Below are 22414 nucleotides of genomic sequence, written 5' to 3'. Positions count from 1 at the left end.
TTAATGCCCCTTTCTTTAGAAGAGTGATATGTTCTCCCGCAAGGTGTTAGCTGAAGTGCAAACAAAATGAAATATTTAGTATTCCTGCATAGAGAGTCTTGTGTGTATAACTCGTCTAGTCTAGTTAGGGTTAAACTCGTCTTAGTTTGAAATGGATGAAATATATGTCAGCTTTAAGAGAACTGATAATGATGAGCACCTACAAATGTATTTTAACTTAAAATAAGTAAGAATACATAAAAAATTACGAGTAGTATGTATTCAAAATGAATGGCAAAACTAACTCGAGCACTATTTTCAAGATAGCTAACATCATAATTAATCTTAAAGGTATTCACCGAGAAGAATTCAAGAGTCACTAATGGTGGAGAGGATAGACACTCGTTGCAATTCAAAAATATTCTAGAGTTTCTTTTTCAAGGACAAAGCCATACCAACCACTCTATCTGTGGTCTAAGGCTTGTGAGAATGAAAGATCTCATTATTCATCAAATGCCAAATTTACCAGAGGCCAGAAAAGAATCTAAAGGGGAGCTGTTTGCTATTATGTAAGAACCAACTCATCAAATCCAGTAGTTGATCGGAGATCTCGAAAGCTTAATTACCAAACTAGCTGGACTTTTAGACAATTCCGAATGCAATGTAAAACCGATTCTTGACCTGAAAAACATCGTGATCAGCTATCTGTGTGCGACATGTCTCTCCTAAAACAAAAATACAGCAGTAGAAAGAGCCTTCCGAAGATATAGTCAGGCCAAGAATTTGTCCTTTTCCAAAACAAGTTAACGCCAAAATCAAAGCCAATTCCTCTTATCCTCCCAACTAAACATCTTCTTATTGAACCACAAATAACCGTTATAAACCTTTGAAATCGTACCAGTCCAACATTAACCGACCTCTGAACTAGTTTGAACATTGGATTATAAGAGTTAATGTTGCTTTGTAGATACAAATTCAAAAAAAAAATAGATATTCTTAAGGTTCCACGGTCAAGATGACCAAATGTTTAAAATTCGAAATTTCAAATTAAAAATATAAATATAATCCATCTCATGACACAATCATTCTTTTCTTCTCCATTTAAAAAATTAAAAATTCTGTTCTAAATCTCCAATGCACCAAATAAAATCAAAAAATTAAATTAAGAACCGTTAAAGGAGGTAAACTAATAAAAAAAATTAATAATATTACAATTATTATGAAACACCAAATAAAACGGATTAAAAAAAGAACTACGTCACCCTTATTTTGTCAAAGCAGTTTAAGAAAAAGAAAATGTTATCTTCTGAAATACTTTGTCGGACCCTTTCGTTTAGTTACTTTTGAATTTTGGTAGAAATTTTAAAATTAATAATTGACTCATTTTTTTTATTTTCTTAACAGTACTACTGAATTAGCGTTCGTCCCGAAAGAAATAGACCGAAGAATTTTAAAATTTATAGTAAAAAATTCTGATCTACAAAAATTCAAGTTATTATTGCGTGTCGTTGTCTTCTTCTTACGCCCTAACTTCTACTTGCATTGTAATCTTCACTTAGTCACTTGGTTGTTGCATAGTGTATTTTCTATTTTTCAATCTAACCAGATATTATTCATTAAACTCTTCCAATTTTTAGCTATTTTTTTTTTACAAAAATTTCAAATATAATTACAATAATCGCATATAAATTTGATGTTCTTTTTTCTTTAACATTCAACATTAATTTCAAAACTTTAAAATATCAATTATTTTAAATTGAATTTAATTAAAATTTTTGAAATTATAACTTTTAAAAAAATACTAAAGTATTTAATCTAAGAAACAAAGAAAACAAAAACAATGAAGAATTTTGCAAAAAGCATACGATGTTTTTAATCTGGAAGCAAGAAAAACGAAAACAAAAAGTAAAAAGAAATTTTTTTTTAAAACATAGAATTTTTTTTATTGTGGGTGTTGCTTAAATATTTAATGATACTTGTTTTAGATGAATTCAAACAGATTTTAAATGTGTTTAAAAAGTATTTTAGGTGTTATTATGTTATTTTAGATATGTTATAGACTTATTTATTTTTGAATGTGCTCTGAACACAAGGACATTATATTAAATTTTCACAATACATTTAAATTATATAAGTACACATAAAATAAATTATGAATACATCTAAATTAAAGCCATCTTTCAAAATTAAATGTATATAGAAAATTAAACCATATTCTAAGATATGATCATAATAATATGATCAAGTAACAGCGCTAAAAAGTTGAGAATTGGGTAAAAAGTTAAAGCCTAAAACTCTAAGATTTTGTTTAATTCAAAATGATCAGATTGTCATTCAACAGGTTTTAGTAAACAAAGGCGTACAATATATAATTGGAAACCCAACTTGGTAAAAATGTCCGGAGCTGGAATTTCTTTTGTTGGATAATCTTCATTGGTTATAATAGTAAGTTTGGTTTGTTCTCTTTATTGTTGTATGTATGTATGATAATTATATTGGATTTACAATTCTGATTAATGAATAATGTTGAATAAACAAACATACAACGTTAATACGTACACACGTACAAGTGTAGAATTTCATTATAAATTTGAGTGGAAACTCATGTGGGGAAGTTGATACTTAAGAATCGTTAGATAATTTGATTGATTTGATTAAATTTTCATTAAACAGCTTTGAAATATCAATTTCACCTAAAGTCGACCTCACATTCTAAAGAAGTAAACCATGTTAGTCTTCAAGCAGAAAACTTTAACAAGGGATTGGATGTACTTTCCTCCTCAAAACTTGAAGATACATAAGAATTATTTGAAGCATCTACTCCTGACGAGTCAACTTCAGAATCTCTTTGAATCACATCATTTGGACAATATGAAGGTTTTGGAGGCATTTCAATACTTGCAACATCTCCTTCTAACATTTCCACTACTTTACTCATTGAGGGACGATCACTTGGCTTCAGTTGTATGCACCACAACGCAATTATAAACATCTTTTTTGCTAACTCACTCCTTTCTTCATCCATCAAAGTTTCCATCTCAATCTCATCATTTTCCTCAGCAACCAACTGATCATATATCCAAAATGGAAAATAAAGTTGACTTGAATGCTCTGCATGTGGATTCGAATTTCTTCTTTGACTTGCTATTTCCATCAAAAGCATTCCAAAACTATAGACATCAGCCTTGTAAGATACTGCTCCAATATTTTGGTAGAACAGTTCAGGAGCCATGTAACCAATTGTTCCTCTTGCTGCAGTCAAAGTTACAATACTATTATCAAGAGGATATAGTTTTGCGAGACCAAAGTCAGAGACCTTAGGAATGAAGTTCTCATCAAGAAGAATGTTGTGAGGCTTGATATCAAAATGCAAAATCTGCATGTCACAACCTTCATGCAAATAAGCCATACCACGAGCTACTCCTAGAGCTATCTCAAACATCTTCTGATAAGTTAAAGATATTCTATCCTCTTTAGAGAAGATATATTTATCCAAAGAACCATTCTGCATGAATTCATATACCAGAGCATGTTTTGATCTCTCGACATTAAAACCAATCAGCCTCACCACATTGGTATGATGTATTCTACCAATTGTAGCAACTTCACTAATAAAATCTTGCCCGTTACCATTGGCTTTACCTAACATTTTTACGGCTACAGAAGGCCCGCTTATTAACTTTCCTTTGTACACTGTACCAAATCCTCCTTCTCCCAACTTTTCCTTAAAATTTCTTGTCATCTTCTTTATCTCTTTATATGAATATCTTATTGGCATGAAGGTGTTTCCTTGCAAAAAATCTTCAATGTTCCCATAAATTGATATATGTCTTCTTCGGAATGTGTAGATGAGAAGTGCAGAAAAAAATATGACACCCAATGTGTGTTTGACGACTATGTAAGGCACTAGAAATCTTCCTGTGAATACTCCTATCTTAATAACAGCTAACACATCCATTTTAGAGAAATTTTCACCAGTATCTTTGCCTACCACTTTGCGAAATCCTGTATAAAAATATATATATAATTTACGTGAAACAAGTTATTTATAGCCATGTCCTAACCAATAATGCAAATGAACGATTGTTTTTTGTCTAAGGACTATATTGCTAACAGTAATGTTATTCATCCAAGGATGATTTAGTGTTTAAATAGCCTTTATATCTATTATCTAACCATTTTATTATATTAATTTTTTAATTATTCATGTTTTCTGTTTTTGAGAAACAATTTCCAAGTTTGTTTAATTTAAATTAAATTGAATATATATTTCGAATTTTTGTAAAAGAATATGTAAAACTTTCTATTGGGTGTATTTGTTTCAAAATTGTTAACGTCATAGGATATGTTTTAAGGGTAATTTTTTAAATAAATAAAATAGACATCAATTTTATCTGGTTACACATTTTTGAAAACGAAGAAGCAAATGTATTTTGTTATGAATATATAGAAATCGCTATTGGTAGTAGCAGATTAGGAGAAAACGTAAATTGCTACTGGCAGCCCACAATTTACGTGCATTGGGAGGTGAACCAACATCAATTTTTGTAGAAGGTTGTTTGAGCATAAACTACTACAGAAAATAACGGTTTATGTGTGTTGGATGTTGAACGTAAATCACCGGAGACAATAGCGATTTATGTTGGATATGTTATCAATGCCTAAGTGCCTAACTCTAAAAGTATCTAGTATGTCAAGGGCTTCCAATTTGAAATGGAAGCTTCATTGTGGTAACGCTCAAGTTTCTCTCATGAATCAAACTTTCTTTGCATGCTTTACTTGTTTTGTGAATAATATGTATTGCTTGCATGCTTCATTAAGTGGTCTTAACAACGCTTTCAACATGCATGTTTCATTCTTTGATTCACGCTATTAACATGCATATAAGCTTCATGAATTAACGTTAGTGTATGCATGTTTTTTGCATTTTATTATTAATTAATAACATATGCATGCATACTTTAATCATTGATTCACTAATAATGCATATATAAGGCCTTAAGCATGCATGCACTAACGTTAATTTATGAAGTTTATATGCACGTTAATAGCGTGAATAAAAGAAAGTTTGGCCGCGCCACTTAAAGAGCGCCATTCAAGAGTAACACCTGCGAACCTATCTTCTTCCCAAAATTGACATTGTTAACTCTCAAAATGAGGGACGTCATTCTAAATAGAAGTGTGAATATTTGATTCATGAAAACTTGAGTTACCACAAGAAAGTATCTATTTCAAATTGAAAGCTCTTGATAACTAGCCATTCTTAAAGTTGGACACTTGAACATTGGTAATATATCACGTAAATCGCTAGTGCTTCTAATGATTTATATTCAACATCTAATACACATAATTTGTTATTGCTAGCAACGGTTTCTATAAATTCGTAAAAAATACATTTATGTCTTAATTTATAAAAATGTGTAATCAAATAAAATTGATTTTTATTTTATTTATTTAAAAAAATTGTCCTTAATTTTGCATGTCTCCGTAGTGCATACATGCAGAGACACAAAAATAGATATAGATAGCGAGATAATTTTATTTTTATATTTAGAACTGTATGTGTTTAGTTATATAAAAATATTTTATGCACACTAAAAATTAAATATCAAATAAGTTATTATATTTATTAATATTAATTATTATTTTTTTCAAATAGATAGTCAACCATACAAATTATCAAACCTTCTGTTATAGTGAATGAATAATGAAACATACAGTAAACAAATAATCAAACTTATTTAGTTGTATTTTTTTCTATAAAATATCAAATACATAGTATTTTTTATTTTTTATATGTAGTAGCCAAGTATTAGTGATTAATTTTTGTATACATATAATATAATTTAGACAAAATTTAAAAGATATCTTTATCATATATTTAGTTAAAAAGAACAAGGTTGTGTAAACTTCTTGTAATTAAATATTGTAAATTAAAAATATTCTTAATTTCTCATCAAAATTTCAGCTTTCATATCCAAGTAAGAGTCAGATTTTATTGGCTTTTAAAATATTTATTTTCTTTATCTTTTTTAAAAAATCTCTTTTTAATAAATAAAAATTATTTTATATTTGAATAAATTTAAAAAAATTAAATATTACAAACATCTTTTTTTTTTTAAAGCAAGATATGATTAGCTTTTAAAAAATTAAGTAATTTAATTTTTTAATACAAATAGTTTTTTTAAAAGATATATTTAAATAGGTTTAAAATTAAATAAATTTTTTTTCAAAAAAAACCAATCTGATCTAACACTAATTAAAAATAGAAAGAAAAGGTAAATGATGATAATTGATAAGTTACACATCATAACATGACAAAATCTAATCATATGAACTACATGAGATCTTTCAAAATTATACTACTACTCAAATAAAGTAGCAGCAGATCGAGCAGATGGTTTGTCAATCAACTAGCAGGTTTCCATGTGGGAATGAGTTTTTAAAATTTAATTTGGATACTTGGCAATATGCTTTTGTGCTCGTACATGTGGCTTAGCTTCAACCTTAAAAAAATCTTCTGAAAAACAAAAGACCCTTAAAAAAATATCTGTTAACAAATCGGAGAGATTATTGTGTTTTGACTTTTGAGTTATATGTCCCACGTCGATAATTAAATTAAATAAATTTATAGTATCTATATCTATATACTGATATACAGTATAGTATAAGAAAGTTATCAGGTGTACTTAAAAACATATTTTAATAGTTAATTTTAATTAATATATATTATATATATTTTTTATAATTCAGATCAACGGTAAAAATAATTAGAACACTGATGTTATCAGATGTACCTAAAAACACCGGTATTCCAGTTATTTTAATTGTTGATTTTAATTAATATATATTATATATATTTTTTATAATTCAGATCAACGGTTAAGAAAAATTATCAGGTATACCGAAAATATCAGTGTTCCAATTATTTTAACCGTTGCTCTAAATTATAAAAAATATATATAATATATATTAATTAAAATCAACGGTTCAACTGAAATACCGGTGTTCTTAGGTACACCTGATAACTCTCTTATAGTATATTATTATAATTATAATATTAAATTTACTGTCTCTTATACTTTTGATGAATGAAAATTTACTATTTTATCACTCATAAAAAATAAATATATAAGTTAAAGAATGAGATTTACCTTTCAAAATTCCATATGCAAAATCTGTAGAAAATAATCAGTAAAAAATTAGACACACGATAAAGATAATATACTTCCATTAATGCAAAAGAAAATAATAATAAATAGCAAATAACTTTTATGAAGTGATAACTAATAAGCAACAGTTTGAGTTCTAATCTTCGTAATGCTTAGAGTTGAATACCTAAGCTAATTTCCTTGACAAGGATTTTTTTTGGTGAAGACAACTTTTAATTTTAAGTATACAACACATTTACATATTTTTCTTATTTTTATTACTTTTTTTTTTAATTGCAATCTCTAGAATTTGAACTCTAGACTTTTAAAATAGGAAAGAGAATATATGCCAAGTGAGTTAAAGTTTATTAAGGGATGAAGACAACTTGAACGAATATAGTTCTATTCATGTATGATTCATGGACTTTTTTTTTTATTTTTATGCAACCCAATCCGACTTATGGGCCTTTTAAAAAGGAAAAGTATAATATTATAAGTAGACAATAAAAATATTAAATAATGTGAATAATAGATATATTGGATATTCATTCTACTAAGTGTACGGATAGTTATTTTAATATTAAGATTTAGATATATAATTTAAAAATGTAATGTGTTTTTATTTAATTAATAATTATGTATGTTGTTCAAGATAGTCATTATTTACCTAACACTCCCCTTCAAACAAAGCCTAATGCCTAAAAAATTAAAACAACACCGGAAGGGATAAAAGTTCATACCTTTTGCAATGATTTGGAACTTTGAAATTTTTCCTAAATCACAGTAGAAATATATTAACTCCCTAATTTTGAAGATAGCATAAATGCAAAAATAATATTAAATTCAAAAAGAGAAAATTGAGCTAGGATTTACATAAACCTTTTAGGTTACAAAAAATTACTTTCTAAACCTTTCAATGTAGGATTTCTAATGAAGATACAAACATATAATACAAAGTATTAATAAACCTAATAATTTTTATAAGCTAATAAATACATCATAGAAAAATAAAAATGGATATTTTTAGAAAGAATCTAAAATTATCTTATTTAACTTAATATTTATAAGTTTATGCATATAATATTTAAGATTACATATTTATTACATCTGATATTATGTATTTCTTTTAAAAATAATTAATAAATATAAAATAAAGTAATTTTGAACTTATTCTTACCGAGATTAATTTTTATTTTTTGTAAATATTTCTGTTCTAAAAAAATACAAAAAAATTTATATTTAAGACAAACTTTTATATAAACAGAATTCTTTATTTATTGTCTTTATATTTCTATTTCGAAATTCAACCTTTTTTCTTTGAACATAGTCATCTACTTATGGAAAACAAAAATAGAAGTACGAAGAAGGTTCCCAATAAGTATATATACTATTTATCTTCTATTTTTAACAAATGAGAACATGAGATACTTTTTATTTGATGTATAATTTTCCATTTAAAATATCTACATTTTTATTAAAAAAATTAATTAAGTGAATAAAAAATAAAATTTTAATCAGCTTTATTTAATGAGGATAACATAATTTATCCATGAAATTGATAACTGAGAAGTCGTGAAATGATTTAACTAATTTTAACTAAATTTTTATCTAACGACTCTAAGTTATCAACTTCACTTTAAACCAACTGAACCTAGTTTTCGCCAAAAATATAAAACTTACTGCATTGGACGCCCGTCGGACTGCCACAGCCTTCCGTGCAAATGAGTCGTTGAGCGGTTTCGTTGAATGAGCAATAATTGAGCTTCCCACAAGTAGATGCACAAGCACCGCCCAGCATCCAAGAAAGATCAAACCCGTAGCTGAGCCTCCTATGAATTTCACCGTATGACAAGTTTCGCTGTGCGGGAGCAAGAAAGGATGAGGCAGCAACCATCTTCACACGGCAATCATCTCTTAATTCAACCGCCTTCAATCCTCCAACGACAGCATAAACATCATGATCACCTTTTTCAATGCAAGGGGCAGTGTCCACGAATCGTGGATCGTCCTTGATCGGATTGCTGCAGTTCAAGAAAATCACGTGCTCGAATACTCTTATTCCGACTTCCTCCGTTGTCGAGCCATTAACAAAAACTCGATCTTGAAGGGTTCCGTATGGTTCATTGACGCCTTTGGAGAGCAGGAAGTTGGGTACGTAACTGTCACTGAAATTGGAACGGGATAAAGAATAGCGAGGAAGGGTAGAACAGTCATTCTCTGAGATGCCGGGATCTACAAGCCGGATCGTGAAGTTGCTGTAGTTTATTGCCTCAACTTGGTAAGTTTTACCGGGAAAAAGATATAACAGCGTCCTGTTATTCTCACAAGACAACTCATACCTCGGATCCCCACAGGTTGCGGGATCATCCTTCAGCCGGAAAGGATGTTTTACGTTGCTGATTTTGCCGCAAGAGGAAGGCCTACATGCTTCTCCGTTATCCTTCTGATTCGCTGCGCAAGTTAAAATTTGTTGCAATAAGAGTAATGATGAGCAGAAGAGGGCTTTTCCTCTGCTCACCATGATTGATGTATGTGTGAGAATTGAGATGCTAAACAAATTTGTTGAACACCATGGAGTATAGACCATGTGGTAAGGGCAAAACTGTCTTTGCATTAGTCAATACTGGTATAATATTGACTTGGAATAAAGCAATTTGGTCTTACTAAGTATATTAATTTCTGGAAAAGTATAAAGAACTAATAGAATATGTGTATAATGTGTACAATGGAGGTTTAGAGAGTATTAGAGATATAACTATTAGTGTTAACTTTTTCTATCAATGTAAGCTTTTGTGATAAATGGTATCATGACATAGTATCAAAACTCTAGATCCGAAAAATCAAGAGTTTGATCCTTGGTGAACCCTAAAATTAAACATCTCCCTAATACCTGGATGGTTATTCTGTATGGACTCATTAATTTCTCCCTTGCATCCGTTTTTTCTACGATTTATAATTGTGTTGTTGGCGATTTCTATGAAAAAGTTTGTTATTCTGTCAAGTGTCAGCAGAAACAAAATTTCTCCCTTAGCTTGCTTGCCGCGAACGACCATGCCAGCCTTATTGCTGCTGCTGCTTGTGAGTTTGAATCTGAGCATAGGAATTTGCTATCAAGATGGGGATGGTGACGATGATCCAGTTGGATGTCCCGTGCGTGTGTACTGTTTAGAAAACAACACCAATATTCTTGAGCTGCCTGGCTCTTCTTCTTCAGTGAAACTCCCCGTCGGTTACATTAATTATACATCACAAACTTTACAAATTTATGATCCCAAAAACTGCCTTCCAGAACTCTTTCTCACACTCAACTACTCATCATTTTATCCTTTCCGATATATTAAACATTCACTTGATTTCGATAGTTATGATGATTCTCTAGAGCCAACAAACTGTACTTTCTTTGATTGCTCTTCAGTTGTGCCTGCAGGCATCCTCATCGGAGGAATCTACTACGAAGAATATCTGTTATCTTGCCCGATTTACAATTCTTTTGATGAGGACGATGTCGTCGAGGCCAACCTTATATTCTGCACAAAATTGGCCCGTCATGTCTTGCCAATTTCCGTATGTAACTATCGGACACAGTTGAGTCCATCATTATACTTTGGGTGGTCAACAAAAACTTTTAAGAGTGGATGCTTTCTTGCTTGCAACGAATCCAACAAGGGAACTCAACTCTATAAATCCATTTATTTACCCCTTACAGGTCACAAACTTAAACTTGGATTAAACACCATTATTTTGCCAGCTTTTATACATTGACTTTTGGATAAATCCTTTTTTCTTCTTATTACTAGAATAAGTTATTCTATTTGCATTGGATAGACAAGTTTAAGCATTTTGTTGTGGACCTAATATGATTGATTTTAGTAGGTATATCCATGACAGTGTCTATATAATTTTAATAATATTTTAATTTAAAATAAATATTGTAAAAATTGAAATAATATTTTTTAGTTTAAAAAATAAAAATTATGACTATAATTTTAATAATATTTTTTAGGAGTTGCTAAAATTATATAAGAATAAGTAATTACTATAACTATAGATATAAGGTGAGTTCTTTGGTGGCATAATTTCAAATGGCTAAAAATAACTATGTGTTGACTGACAAATAACAATGTGTTTATAATGGCATGCAGGTGCAGCTCTCCTGTTCTCAACACTGGGTGCCTTGTATTATATATATTGCTATTATAGAAACAAAGGGGAAGATCAACAAAGAGTTCAAACTTTTTTGAAGGACTATGAGGCATTAAACCCAACCAGATTCTCTTATGCTGATATCAAGAGAATTACAAAGCAGTTTAAGGACAAGTTAGGTGAAGGAGCTCATGGAGCTGTCTACAAAGGTAAATTATCCAATCAAATTCTGGTTGCTGTAAAGATCCTCAATAACACAGACGGAGATGGGAAGGAGTTCATAAATGAAGTGGGAACAATGGCCAAAATCCACCATGTCAATGTGGTCCGCTTGCTTGGCTACTGCGCCGACGGATCTCACCGCGCTTTAGTTTATCACTTCTTCCCCAATGGTAATCTCCAGACCTTCATTGCTTCGTCCAGCGACAAGGAAAGCTTTCTCGGATGGAACAAGTTGCATCAGATTGCACTCGGCATAGCTAAAGGGATTGAATATCTTCACCAAGGCTGTGATCAGAGAATTCTGCATTTTGATATTAATCCTTACAATGTCCTGTTAGATGACGGTTTCACTCCAAAAATTTCAGATTTCGGTTTGGCTAAGTTATGCTCCAAGAATCAAAGTACAGTGTCCATGACTGCAGCGAGGGGAACGTTAGGATACATGGCGCCAGAAGTTTTCTCCAGAAACTTCGGCAACGTATCTTACAAATCCGATATCTACAGTTATGGGATGCTGTTGCTTGAGATGGTTGGAGGAAGAAAAAATACAAACTCCAGTCAAGAAACATTTCAAGTTCTATATCCGAATTGGATACACAATTTGCTCGAAGGAGATGATACATATATTCCTATTGATGATGATGGAGATTTTAGAATTGCAAAGAAACTGGCAATAGTGGGACTATGGTGCATCCAGTGGCACCCGGTTCAGCGTCCGTCCATGAAAAGTGTAGTTCAAATGCTTGAAGGAGAGGAAAGCAAGTTGAAAGTGCCGCCAAATCCTTTTGAATCTGCAGCTGCGACTAGTTCAAGTGCAATTATTCCAGCAAGACGTCTGAATTTGGAGTTGGAAGTAATCCCAGAAACAGACTAGTTTGATTTAATAGTAGTATATTATTCGGACTGGATTATAACTAACGAATCATTTAGTATATCAAATAAAGTGCAGTAATATATATATTTGTTCTTAGACATCTGATTATAGGAAAAACATAATGAGGTTATCAATCATTGAAATATTTGTTATGTGTACTTGTGGTTGTCAAGACATAATTTATAATACATCTGAAAATTATTTTTTAAGTTAATTGTATGTTATGGTGAGATTGGTAAGCATGCATGCAGGTGAATATTAATAGCAGAGAAGGAGAAACACAAATAATACTATGTAATTTTACATGCTAGTAAGTTTCATATGGTAATGGTAATTAGAACAAATTTTTGCTAATTCATGTGTTACATTATTACCTTTTTTTTTTTTTTTACCAAAGATAGGAGATTCGAACCCGCAACTTCTGAATTGAGTATGAGAAGACTATGCCATTTGAGCTATTACTCATTGGCGTGTTACATTATTACTTTATCTCTTTACATGTGGAAAAAAGATACTAAGACTATTGAGCAGATTAAAATAATCAACTATACATTACCTTAGGGGTAATGCTAGGTAGACAAAAAAAAACAGTTAGAACTTGTCTTATTTAGCATTAATTAATTGTCGCAACAATTAATGAATGTTAAATAAAGTAAGTTATGGCTGTTTTTGGTTGATTTTATTTGGTTACCAAACATTTTTGATTAGTTATTATTAGTAATTTTAATAGTGTGAGATTGTCCAATAATATGTAATTACTATTTTTTTATTGATTAACTATTGATCAAATTTTAATAAAAATGTTGCCCAAAACTTTCTCATACTAATATACTTACTCTTGTTTTAATCATTTTATTAATAAAAAATTGAAAATAGTAGAGTTTTCAACTTGGATAGTGAATGATGGAATAATTGCGTGAGGAACTATTCAATGCTTACTTGTCAAATACTCGCTGGGACATACAAAATCTGATTTTTATTTATTAATCAACGTGTTAACACAAACGACTAGTCATCATATTTATGGCACATATTGTCATAATCACAAGTCGCATTTCGTAATGCATAATTTGGGGTAGAAATTACTTGCGAAATTGTTTATAAACCTCAAGAATCTTTATTCCTTTTTTATTTTATCAATTGAAGAAAGTGCTGAATTTTCAATAAAGAACTTAAGACGTACTAACTAAGGCATTTGAAGAAAAGGATGCAGCCACACAAAAAGAAGGAGAAAATGATAATTCTATAACATATTGACAAACATTTCCTAACATATAATTGAGGAAGACAAGGATAGATTTTGTAACCACACAAAAAGAAGATAATAGTTCTCAAACATATTGACAAAGTATTTGAGAAATTTCCTATGAACCTAAATAACTTTTAGTCTTTTTTATTTTATAAATAAAAAAGCTTAATTTTCAATGTATAAAAAGTTCAAACGTATTAAATAAGCCACCTGAAAAAGATAAGGGTATAATAGTTATAAAACATATATATTGATAAAGTATTTTCTAACATAAAATTTGGATTAATATTTTGGGTAAACATTAAAATTGGTTCCTAAAAAATTTCAAATAAGATACTTTGATTTTCAATAAATTTTTATTCTTTAATATATAAAAGTCCTTAAAATTATTTTCGTTGGATAGAATGATATTTTCGTTGTCTTCAATTAAATTTTTAATATGTATAAATAAATTGTTAACAAATTTTTTTTTTATAATAAGACAGTATAATTAAACTCTAAAATATATTACTATAAGACAAATTATTCTTTTTTTAGAACAATTAAGATAATCTATCAATAAAAAATCATTCTAAAAGATTTTTAGAAATAAAATGTCTGATCTAAAAAATTTTTAAAACTAGTTTAAATATTTAGTCTATTATTTAACTAACTTCTCTTAAAGATATATTTTAAAAGTACTATAAAAATATTTTAATAAAAATTATTAAAAGATAATATTTTTTATATTTTTAAAATATTAAATATATAAAAAACTTTAAAAAATTTTATTATTAACTTCTTAAAATATATCTTTATGATACCCGCCAAGATAACTAAATCCTATTTTTTTATTAACTATTCAGATCATGGCTTATTTTGTCGAACATGTTTGAGGGGGTGTTTTTTTTTTTATAAATATCTTTTGAAATATCTAGCTTTTTTAGCTACAAATGAATTTTTGCAATTTATTTTAGATTAATTATTGCCTATTTTTATTATTTTCTAAACAGTACCATCGAAAAAGCTAAGAACCAAAGAATTATAAAATTTACCAAAAATATTATATTTTAATATATATTTATATTTTAATATATATTTTATGTTAATAATTAATTTTAATAGCAGATTTTAATATAAATATAATATTAAAAGTTTATAAAAAAAATTACGCTTGACTAGTTGACTCGTAGCTTAGGTTTTGGGTATTACCGTATTATTACGTCAGAGGTAAGTCGTCGTTGACTCGTTCTTACGCTCAATATCTCCAAAGAAGCAAATATCTTGGTGTCACGGCCTTGGACACACTCCAACGCTACCATGCCGGCACTCGGACTTACTCAACCTCTTGAGCTAAGACCAAGTCAGCCTAACTCTCAATACTTAACAAGAAAGCTAAGAACACAAGAGAACACAAGAGAAAGGAAGCTTTGGTGGAAGAACACTTTATTACTCAAGTGTGGTTACAAATGATTCACACACACCCACACTAACTCTTACCTCCTATTTATAGCCATCCACCTCCTCAATGGATGGTTAGGATTAAATCTAATCAATGGTCTAGATTAATCATCTAGAACCTTCTTTATAAATATCTATCCTACTACTACTTTCTAAATACTTCTAGATTGTTCCATACAACTCTTCATACTTTTATATCAATCCACACTCTTCTAGAATATTCCATGATCTTCTAAAGTCTTCTAGAACCTTCTAGGGTATTCCGGGACCTTCTAGAACATTCTAGAATGTTTCGGAACCATCTAGAGTATTCTCAAATACTCCAGAAAACTATACAAACACTGTTAAATCTAACCTTCTAAAAATTTACCGTGACATTCTCCCCCACCTAATGCGCAGACGTCCTCGTCGCGTTCTGTTCATGATAGCGCTCTAGGTGTTCTTGGAATTGCCACAGATCTTCACGAGCTTCCCAACTAGCTTCAGTTATCGGGAGCCCTTTCACTTGATCAAATATTGAATACTTGGTGGTACCCCTCTTCGTCTCACAACGCGATTAGCTAAGATCTCTTCGATTTCTTTATCGAAGGATCTAATCACCACAGGCGGAGCACGACTCGAGTCACCTCTACTCGATTCATCTTGGTCTTCATGATATGGTTTAAGCATACTCACATAGAAGACCGGGTGGATCTTCATAGAGGGAGGGAGTTGTACTTTGTAAGCAACCTCCCCAACACGTCCAATGACCTCAAATGGCCCTTCGTATTTGCGGATTAAGCCCTTATGAACCTTGCGAAAGGCTTTGAATTGTTGTGGAAGAAGTTTGATCATTACATTGTCTCCCACTTGATAGCTTGCATGCCTCCTCTTCTTATCTGCCCATTTCTTCATCCTCTTGGCAGCTTTGTCGAGGTAAGAACGAGTGACATCTGCTTGTTCTTCCCATGACTTAATCATATGATAAGCTCCAGGGCTCTTCCCTGAGTAAGAGGAAGAAAGAGAGTGAGGTGTAAGTGGCTGTTGTCCAGTCACAATCTCGAATGGGCTATTCCCTGTAGACTCACTCCTTTGCAGATTGTATGAGAATTGAGCAATGTCTAGGAGTTTTGTCCAATCCTTCTGATTAGCGCTTACAAAATGCCTCAAGTAACACTCAAGTAAGGCATTCACTCTCTCAGTCTGCCCATCGGTTTGAGGATGGAAGCTTGTTGAGAAATGAAGCTCCGACCCAAGGAGTTTGAGCAGCTCTGTCCATAGTCGTCCTGTGAAGCGTGGATCTCGATCACTAATGATGCTCTTAGGCAATCCCCAGTACTTCACCACATTCTTGAAGAATAGTCGTGCTGCTTCCTCTACAGTGCAGTCAGTAGGGGCAGGTATAAAGGTAGCATACTTCGAAAATCGATCCACTACCACGAGAATAGATCCAAACCCCTCGGACTTTGGTAAGGCAAAGATGAAATCTAGAGAGACACTTTCCCACGGTCGCTCTGATGGAGGCAGAGGTTCTAACAACCCACTTGGTGTCTTATTTTCAATCTTGTCTTGTTGGCACACAAGACGAGTCTTCACATAGCTCTCCACTTCATCTCTCATTTGAGGCTAATAATAAGAAGATTCAATGAGTGCTAAGGTCCTTCGCTGACCTTGGTGACCAGCCCACTTGGTGTCGTGGTATTCTCTTACCAACTTCCTTCTCAGATTTTCCCATTTAGGAACGTATAGTCTTCTCCCTTTTGTGTAGAGAAGGTCGTTTTCTAACCAAAATCTTTTGGTCTTACCTTCTCTAGCCAACTCCACCAACTTCTTGGCTAATGGATCGTGATGCAACCCTTCTTTGATGGTATGCACAATATCTCCTTCAACCATAGAAATGGCCCCCATCCTGTATGGTTTTGAGATAGGCGGTTTTGCTCCTAACTCCAATTCAATCTTGTGGTCCACCTTCCTCCTAGGTGGTAGTTGTTTTGGCAATTCGGAAGGCATCATATCCTTATTTTCTTCAAGGACTTTCTTGATTTTGGGAGGAACGCCTTCTCTTTCAGATGTTGACTCCTCTTGTAATAGAGCCAAATATGTAATCTCTCCCTTCTTGAACCCTTTCTTGAGTTGCATAGCAGAGAGTATCGGTGGTCCTCCAACTTTAGATACTGTAGGGACCATGCATGGAGACCCTTTCTCCATGACACATACTACGTCGTAGTATGGCATAGGTATTATATTTTCCTTCCTTTGCAAATCGAGTCCGATGACTATTTTAAAATCGTCCATGTGTGCTACTGAGAAATCCACAAGGCCCTTCCAAGAACCAAGAGTCATCTCAACCCCTTTTGCTACTCCCTTAAGGGGTTCACCCTTGGTATTCACGGGTTTGAACCAGCCATTCTTTTCGGTGATCTTCAACCCAAGCCTCTTTGCTTCATCAGGCGTGATGAAGTTGTGTGTAGCACCAGTGTCGATCATAGCCATGACGGGTTTTTCATTGATAAAGGCTTTGACATACATCAAGCCTTTCTTTTCTGCAGTGCTTGCCTCTTTGGCCTTCACAGCATTTATGTGTTGGATAGATCCAACACACTCAGTTACTTGAGTTTGAGCTTCTCGTTCCTCAGCGATAGATGCCAAAGTCCCTAGCTTGGGACAATCCTTCATTTGGTGTGGTCCCTTGCACACGAAGCATCCTCCTTTGGGCACGAAAGCCTTCTTCTTTTCTTCGTACTCTTTCTTTGAAGAGTATTTTTCTTCCTTCTTGGTTGAGAAACTCTTTCCCTTGTCTCCTCCACCTTTAGCAAAACTAGGCTTGGAGGAAGACTTGGGTTTAGAGTCTCCCCTATGATATTCAGTGAGTGATTCGGCCACCACGATGGCCTCATCGACATCCTTAACATTCCTTCTTTGTAGTTCTTGCTTTGCCCAAGGTTGGAGTCCATCAATGAAGAAGAACAATGCATCCTCTGATGCTAAGTTGGGGATTTGAAGCGTGAGAGTAGTGAACTCCTTTACGTAGTCACTAATTGTACTCTTGTGCTTCAACTCCCTCAACTTCTTCCTTGCTTCATAAACCACATTTTCAGGGAAGAATTGTCTTTTCAACTCCCTTTTGAAATCTTCCCATGTGGTTATGTTGCAAGTACCCTTCTCTATATCTACGCACTTTCTCCTCCACCACAAAGTAGATTATCAGATTTCCATAGGAAGTTCTCCACCTCGCGAGCGTCCCTTACGCCCTTTAACTCCTTTGGCTTAGGGAGATCAATCTTTGTTGTCTCCCTTATAATGGTTGGTCGAGATTTCGCCTCCTCGAACCAAATTCGAACTTCCTCAAATAGCTTTAAGGAATTCACAAGCTTCTCTTCGATTTGGAGCATGCTTTCTTTGAAAGCATCTAATTCTCCCAACACGTGAGCCTCGAGGGTCTCCTTGTCATGTTCTATCCTTTGGAACCGCTCATCCATAGAGGATAAAACATTTTCCAACATAGAAACTCTTTCTTCTAAGAAGTTAGAGTCCTTACCTCTAGGCTCACTTGAAGAACGTACCTTCTTGCCTCCCCATTGAGAAGGAATAGTATCCCTTCCCCTTTGTGACTCAACATGCTCCATGGTGATATTTGAAGCCATACCCACAAATCACTTGTGCTCCCTCTCGAACCTTGCTCGGATACCAAGTTGTCACGGCCTTGGACACACTCCAACGCTACCGTGCCGGCACTCGGACTTACTCAACCTCTTGAGTTAAGACCAAGTCAGTCTAACTCTCAATACTTAGCAAGAAAGCTAAGAATACAAGAGAACACAAGAGAAAGGAAGCTTTGGTGGAAGAACACTTTATTGCTCAAGTGTGGTTACAAATGATTCACACACACCCACACTAACTCTTACCTCCTATTTATAGCCATCCACCTCCTCAATGGATGGTTAGGATTAAATCTAATCAATGGTCTAGATTAATCATCTAGAACCTTCTTTATAAATATATATCCTACTACTACTTTCTAAATACTTCTAGATTGTTCCATACAACTCTTCATACCTTTATATCAATCCACACTCTTCTAGAATATTCCATGATCTTCTAAAGTCTTCTAGAACCTTCTAGGGTATTCCAGGACCTTCTAGAACATTCTAGAATGTTTCGGAACCATCTAGAGTATTCTCAAATATTCCAGAAAACTATACAAACACTGTTAAATCTAACTTTCTAAAAATTTACCGTGACATTGGGCTCATAAAATTATATATTGAATTGATTCAATTATTTTTTTTAGATTTAATTACTCTGTTAATTTTTATAATTTTGTAAAAATTTTAATTAAGTTTTTATATTTTTTAATTAAATTTTATACTATTTTTTTTAATTAAGTCCTTTTTAATAGTAATTTGTTTAATTATATAGAAATTCAATTAGAAAAAAAATGAGTACAGAGACTCAAATAAAAAAAAGTATGGATTAAAAATAAAATTTAGTACAATGACTTAATTAAAAAAAATTTTAAAGACTTAATTAAAAATTTTGTAAAATTATAAAAATCAACAGGAAAAATTAAACATTTTTTTTATTAAAATTGGATAACAATTACGAATTTATGGCCAATTCGAGTCTAATCTAATCAGACCTCTGTACACTCCTGGTACTAGAAGTCCCTTTCTCTTAGTTGATTATGTAAGCTTATCCACAAAAATAAGAAAAAAAATTTTGAGGGTAGAAATTTTGTTATTAAGAATATTTTGTAATATTATTTTGACGATGAAGTGTTAAAAACTTAATCAGCATTCTACCACATGTTTTCTCTGCAATTTTTTATGAGTGACATAAATTAAAAAATTTCACACAAGCCATACAAATTTACGTCGAAAGCATAATGCAAAATACTGTATAGATTTTTGTTTAACATCACAAGCCATTTTACACAAATATAGTTATTGTCAAATTAACATTATCCATCTAAGTAAGTCACTAACTGTTTTTCCCATAACAGATCTAAGAAACGAATCTCTTGTTCTTTGTTATTTATAAACGAGTCTAAAACATTGAAGCTAGTGAGTAGTGTGTGACAGACTCATGTACAAGTAAACTTGGAAGAATACTTTATTTGTATATACTATATAGTACAGAAGTATAATCTATAATAACACCCCAATAATATACAGCAAGTGCAAGTTAAATGCCAAATAATATACTATCTTGAACGAAACTAGTCTGCCTCTGGAATCACTTCCAATTCCACATTCAAGAATCTTGCTGGAATAATTGCACTTGAACTAGTCGCAGCTGCAGATTCAAAAGGATTTGGCGGCACTTTCAACTCGTCTTCCTCTCCTTCATGGAGGGACGGTGCACGGGGTGCCACTGGATGCACCATAGTCCCACTATTGCAAGTTTCTTTGCAATTCTAAAATCTCCATCATCGTCGATAGGAATATATGTGTCATCTCCTTCAAGCAAATTGTGTATCCAATTCGGATATAGAACTTGAAATGTTTCTTGACTTGCATTTGTATTTTTTCTTCCTCCAACCATTTCAAGTAATAGCATCCCAAAACTATAGATATCGGACTTGTAAGATACATTGCCAAAATTTCTAGAGAAAACTTCAGGCGCCATGTATCCTAACGTTCCCCTAGCTGCAGTCATGGATACAGTACTTCGATTTTTGGAGCATAACTTAGCTAACCCAAAGTCTGAAATTTTTGGAGTGAAACTGTCATCTAACAAGACATTGTAAGGATTAATATCAAAATGCAGAATTCTTTGATCACAGCCTTGGTGAAGATATTCAATCCCTTTGGCTATGCTGAGAGCAATGTGATGCAACTTGTTCCATCCAAGGAAGGTTTCTTTGTCGCTGGACGGAGCGATGAAGCTCTGGAGATTACCATTGGGGAAGAAGTGATAAACTAAAGCGCGGTGAGATCCGTCGGCGCAGTAGCCAAGCAAGCGAACCACATTGACATGGTGAACTTTGGACATTGTCCCCACTTCATTTATGAATTCTTTTCCTTCTCCCTCTGTGCTATTGAGAATCTTGACGGCAACCAGAATTTGACTGGACAATTTACCTTTGTAGACAGCTCCATGAGCTCCTTCACCTAACTTGTCCTTAAACTGCTTAGTGATTCTCTTGATATCAGTATAAGAGAATCTGGTTGGGTTTAATGCCTCGTAGTCCTTCAAAAAAATTTCAACTCTTTCTTGATCTTCCCCTTTTATTCTATAATAATGATATACATGATACGAGGCACCCAGTATTGAGAAAAGGAGAGATGCACCTGCATGCCATTATATATAAACACATTGAAGTACTAAAATCACTCACAAAAAAGAATGGAAATTCATATAGGAGAGAGTTTGATGGGTGCACGTGTTGTCACCTGCAATCGGTAAAATTATGGATTCATACTCCTTCCCTGTTTTAGGCTTCCCTTCATTAGGAGTCTCCAATTCAGACTCTTTCTTGGATATGTTGCAAGCAACAAAGCATCCATGGCCACTCTGGAAACTTGTCTTCGATACCAAGTTGATTGAATTATGTCCCTCCTGTATCAGATATGCGAAACTTGGCATAACCTTACGGACCAGTTTTGTGCAGGATACGAGGCCTAAGTCGGTAACATCTTCGAAATCGCCAGCCACACGAATCGGGCAAGATAAAGTATCTTGTTCCTGGGAGTCGGGGTGTGCGGAAGAACAATTAAAGAAAGTAAAGTTGGTCCGCGTATCATCAAAAGAAACTTCCCCATCACCACTGTAATAATATGTTGCGGATCGGAAAGGATAAAATGATGAGTAATCGAGTCTGAGAAAGAGTTCTGGAAGGCAGTTTTTGGGATCATAAATTTCTAAAGTGTTTGATGTGTAATTAATGTGACGGATGGGGAATTTCACTGAAGAAGAAGAGCCAGGCAGCTCAAGAATATTGGTGTTGTTTTCTGAACAGTACACACGCACGGGACATGGAACCGGAGGATGGTGATCCAGCTGGCAATTCCCAATATTCAGATTCAGAAGCAGCAGCAGAAACAATAATGCTGATATCTTCATTGCCAACAGAGGAATGCAAAATGTGCAAAATCAATTCAAGCTTGAATTGACTTGGACAAACCAAAATATAGAAACTAATACGCGTTTTACAATTTATTATTAAAAGTTTAAAACTGCTTAATATATATATATATTTTTATTTTCTACATTATCTCCGGAATAAGCTAAGGATTAATTAATGCAGATTGAAATTCATTTATTTGTTGTTCGATACCCTGTCCTATATATTAAGCAGTTATTAGCATGCTGACTTGCTGAGAAGTCTACCAAGTCAGTGCTGTTGACTAATGGAAAGACAATTTTGCCCTCAAC

The 22414-nt window shown here is 32.7% G+C and overlaps 2 protein-coding genes, 1 long non-coding RNA gene and 1 pseudogene across 6 annotated transcripts; 1 reads left to right on the top strand and 3 right to left on the bottom strand.

Moving 5' to 3' along the window:
* Positions 1 to 2520: 2520 nt before the first annotated feature.
* Positions 2521 to 9744, bottom strand: LOC112697889 (LEAF RUST 10 DISEASE-RESISTANCE LOCUS RECEPTOR-LIKE PROTEIN KINASE-like 2.3). 3 transcript variants are annotated; one of them, XM_072219422.1, is made up of 5 exons: positions 9470 to 9744; positions 8811 to 9385; positions 7871 to 7903; positions 7134 to 7157; positions 2521 to 3984 (listed from the first exon to the last, which is right to left on the bottom strand). In XM_072219422.1, exons 1-5 carry the CDS (start codon positions 9742 to 9744, stop codon positions 2717 to 2719), a joined length of 2175 nt encoding a protein of 724 aa, XP_072075523.1. In that variant the 3' UTR covers positions 2521 to 2716. The 3 variants fall into 3 exon arrangements, with proteins under 3 accessions (XP_072075523.1, XP_025607045.1, XP_072075522.1); XM_025751260.3 differs by having other exon boundaries at positions 8811 to 9744; XM_072219421.1 differs by lacking the exon at positions 7871 to 7903 and having other exon boundaries at positions 8811 to 9744.
* On the top strand, positions 9586 to 12578 carry LOC112805998 (rust resistance kinase Lr10-like). Of its 2 annotated transcripts, XM_072219424.1 has the most exons (3): positions 9586 to 9720; positions 10558 to 10836; positions 11273 to 12578. In XM_072219424.1, exons 1-3 carry the CDS (start codon positions 9702 to 9704, stop codon positions 12367 to 12369), a joined length of 1395 nt encoding a protein of 464 aa, XP_072075525.1. In that variant the 5' UTR covers positions 9586 to 9701; the 3' UTR covers positions 12370 to 12578. The 2 variants fall into 2 exon arrangements, with proteins under 2 accessions (XP_072075525.1, XP_072075524.1); XM_072219423.1 differs by lacking the exon at positions 9586 to 9720 and having other exon boundaries at positions 10038 to 10836.
* A 1019-nt stretch (positions 12579 to 13597) lies between these two features.
* On the bottom strand, positions 13598 to 15084 carry LOC140179727 (uncharacterized). The gene is made up of 2 exons (XR_011873575.1): positions 14810 to 15084; positions 13598 to 13828 (listed from the first exon to the last, which is right to left on the bottom strand). It is a non-coding gene; the product is annotated as an uncharacterized lncRNA (long non-coding RNA).
* A 5041-nt stretch (positions 15085 to 20125) lies between these two features.
* LOC112805997 (rust resistance kinase Lr10-like) lies at positions 20126 to 22116 on the bottom strand (annotated as a pseudogene).
* Positions 22117 to 22414: the final 298 nt, after the last annotated feature.

Source organism: Arachis hypogaea, chromosome 16 (assembly GCF_003086295.3).
Source record: "Arachis hypogaea cultivar Tifrunner chromosome 16, arahy.Tifrunner.gnm2.J5K5, whole genome shotgun sequence".
NCBI classification, from domain to species: domain Eukaryota; kingdom Viridiplantae; phylum Streptophyta; class Magnoliopsida; order Fabales; family Fabaceae; genus Arachis; species Arachis hypogaea.
Note: the sequence above shows the minus strand (reverse complement) of the source record. Positions and strands in the feature narration are given on the sequence as shown.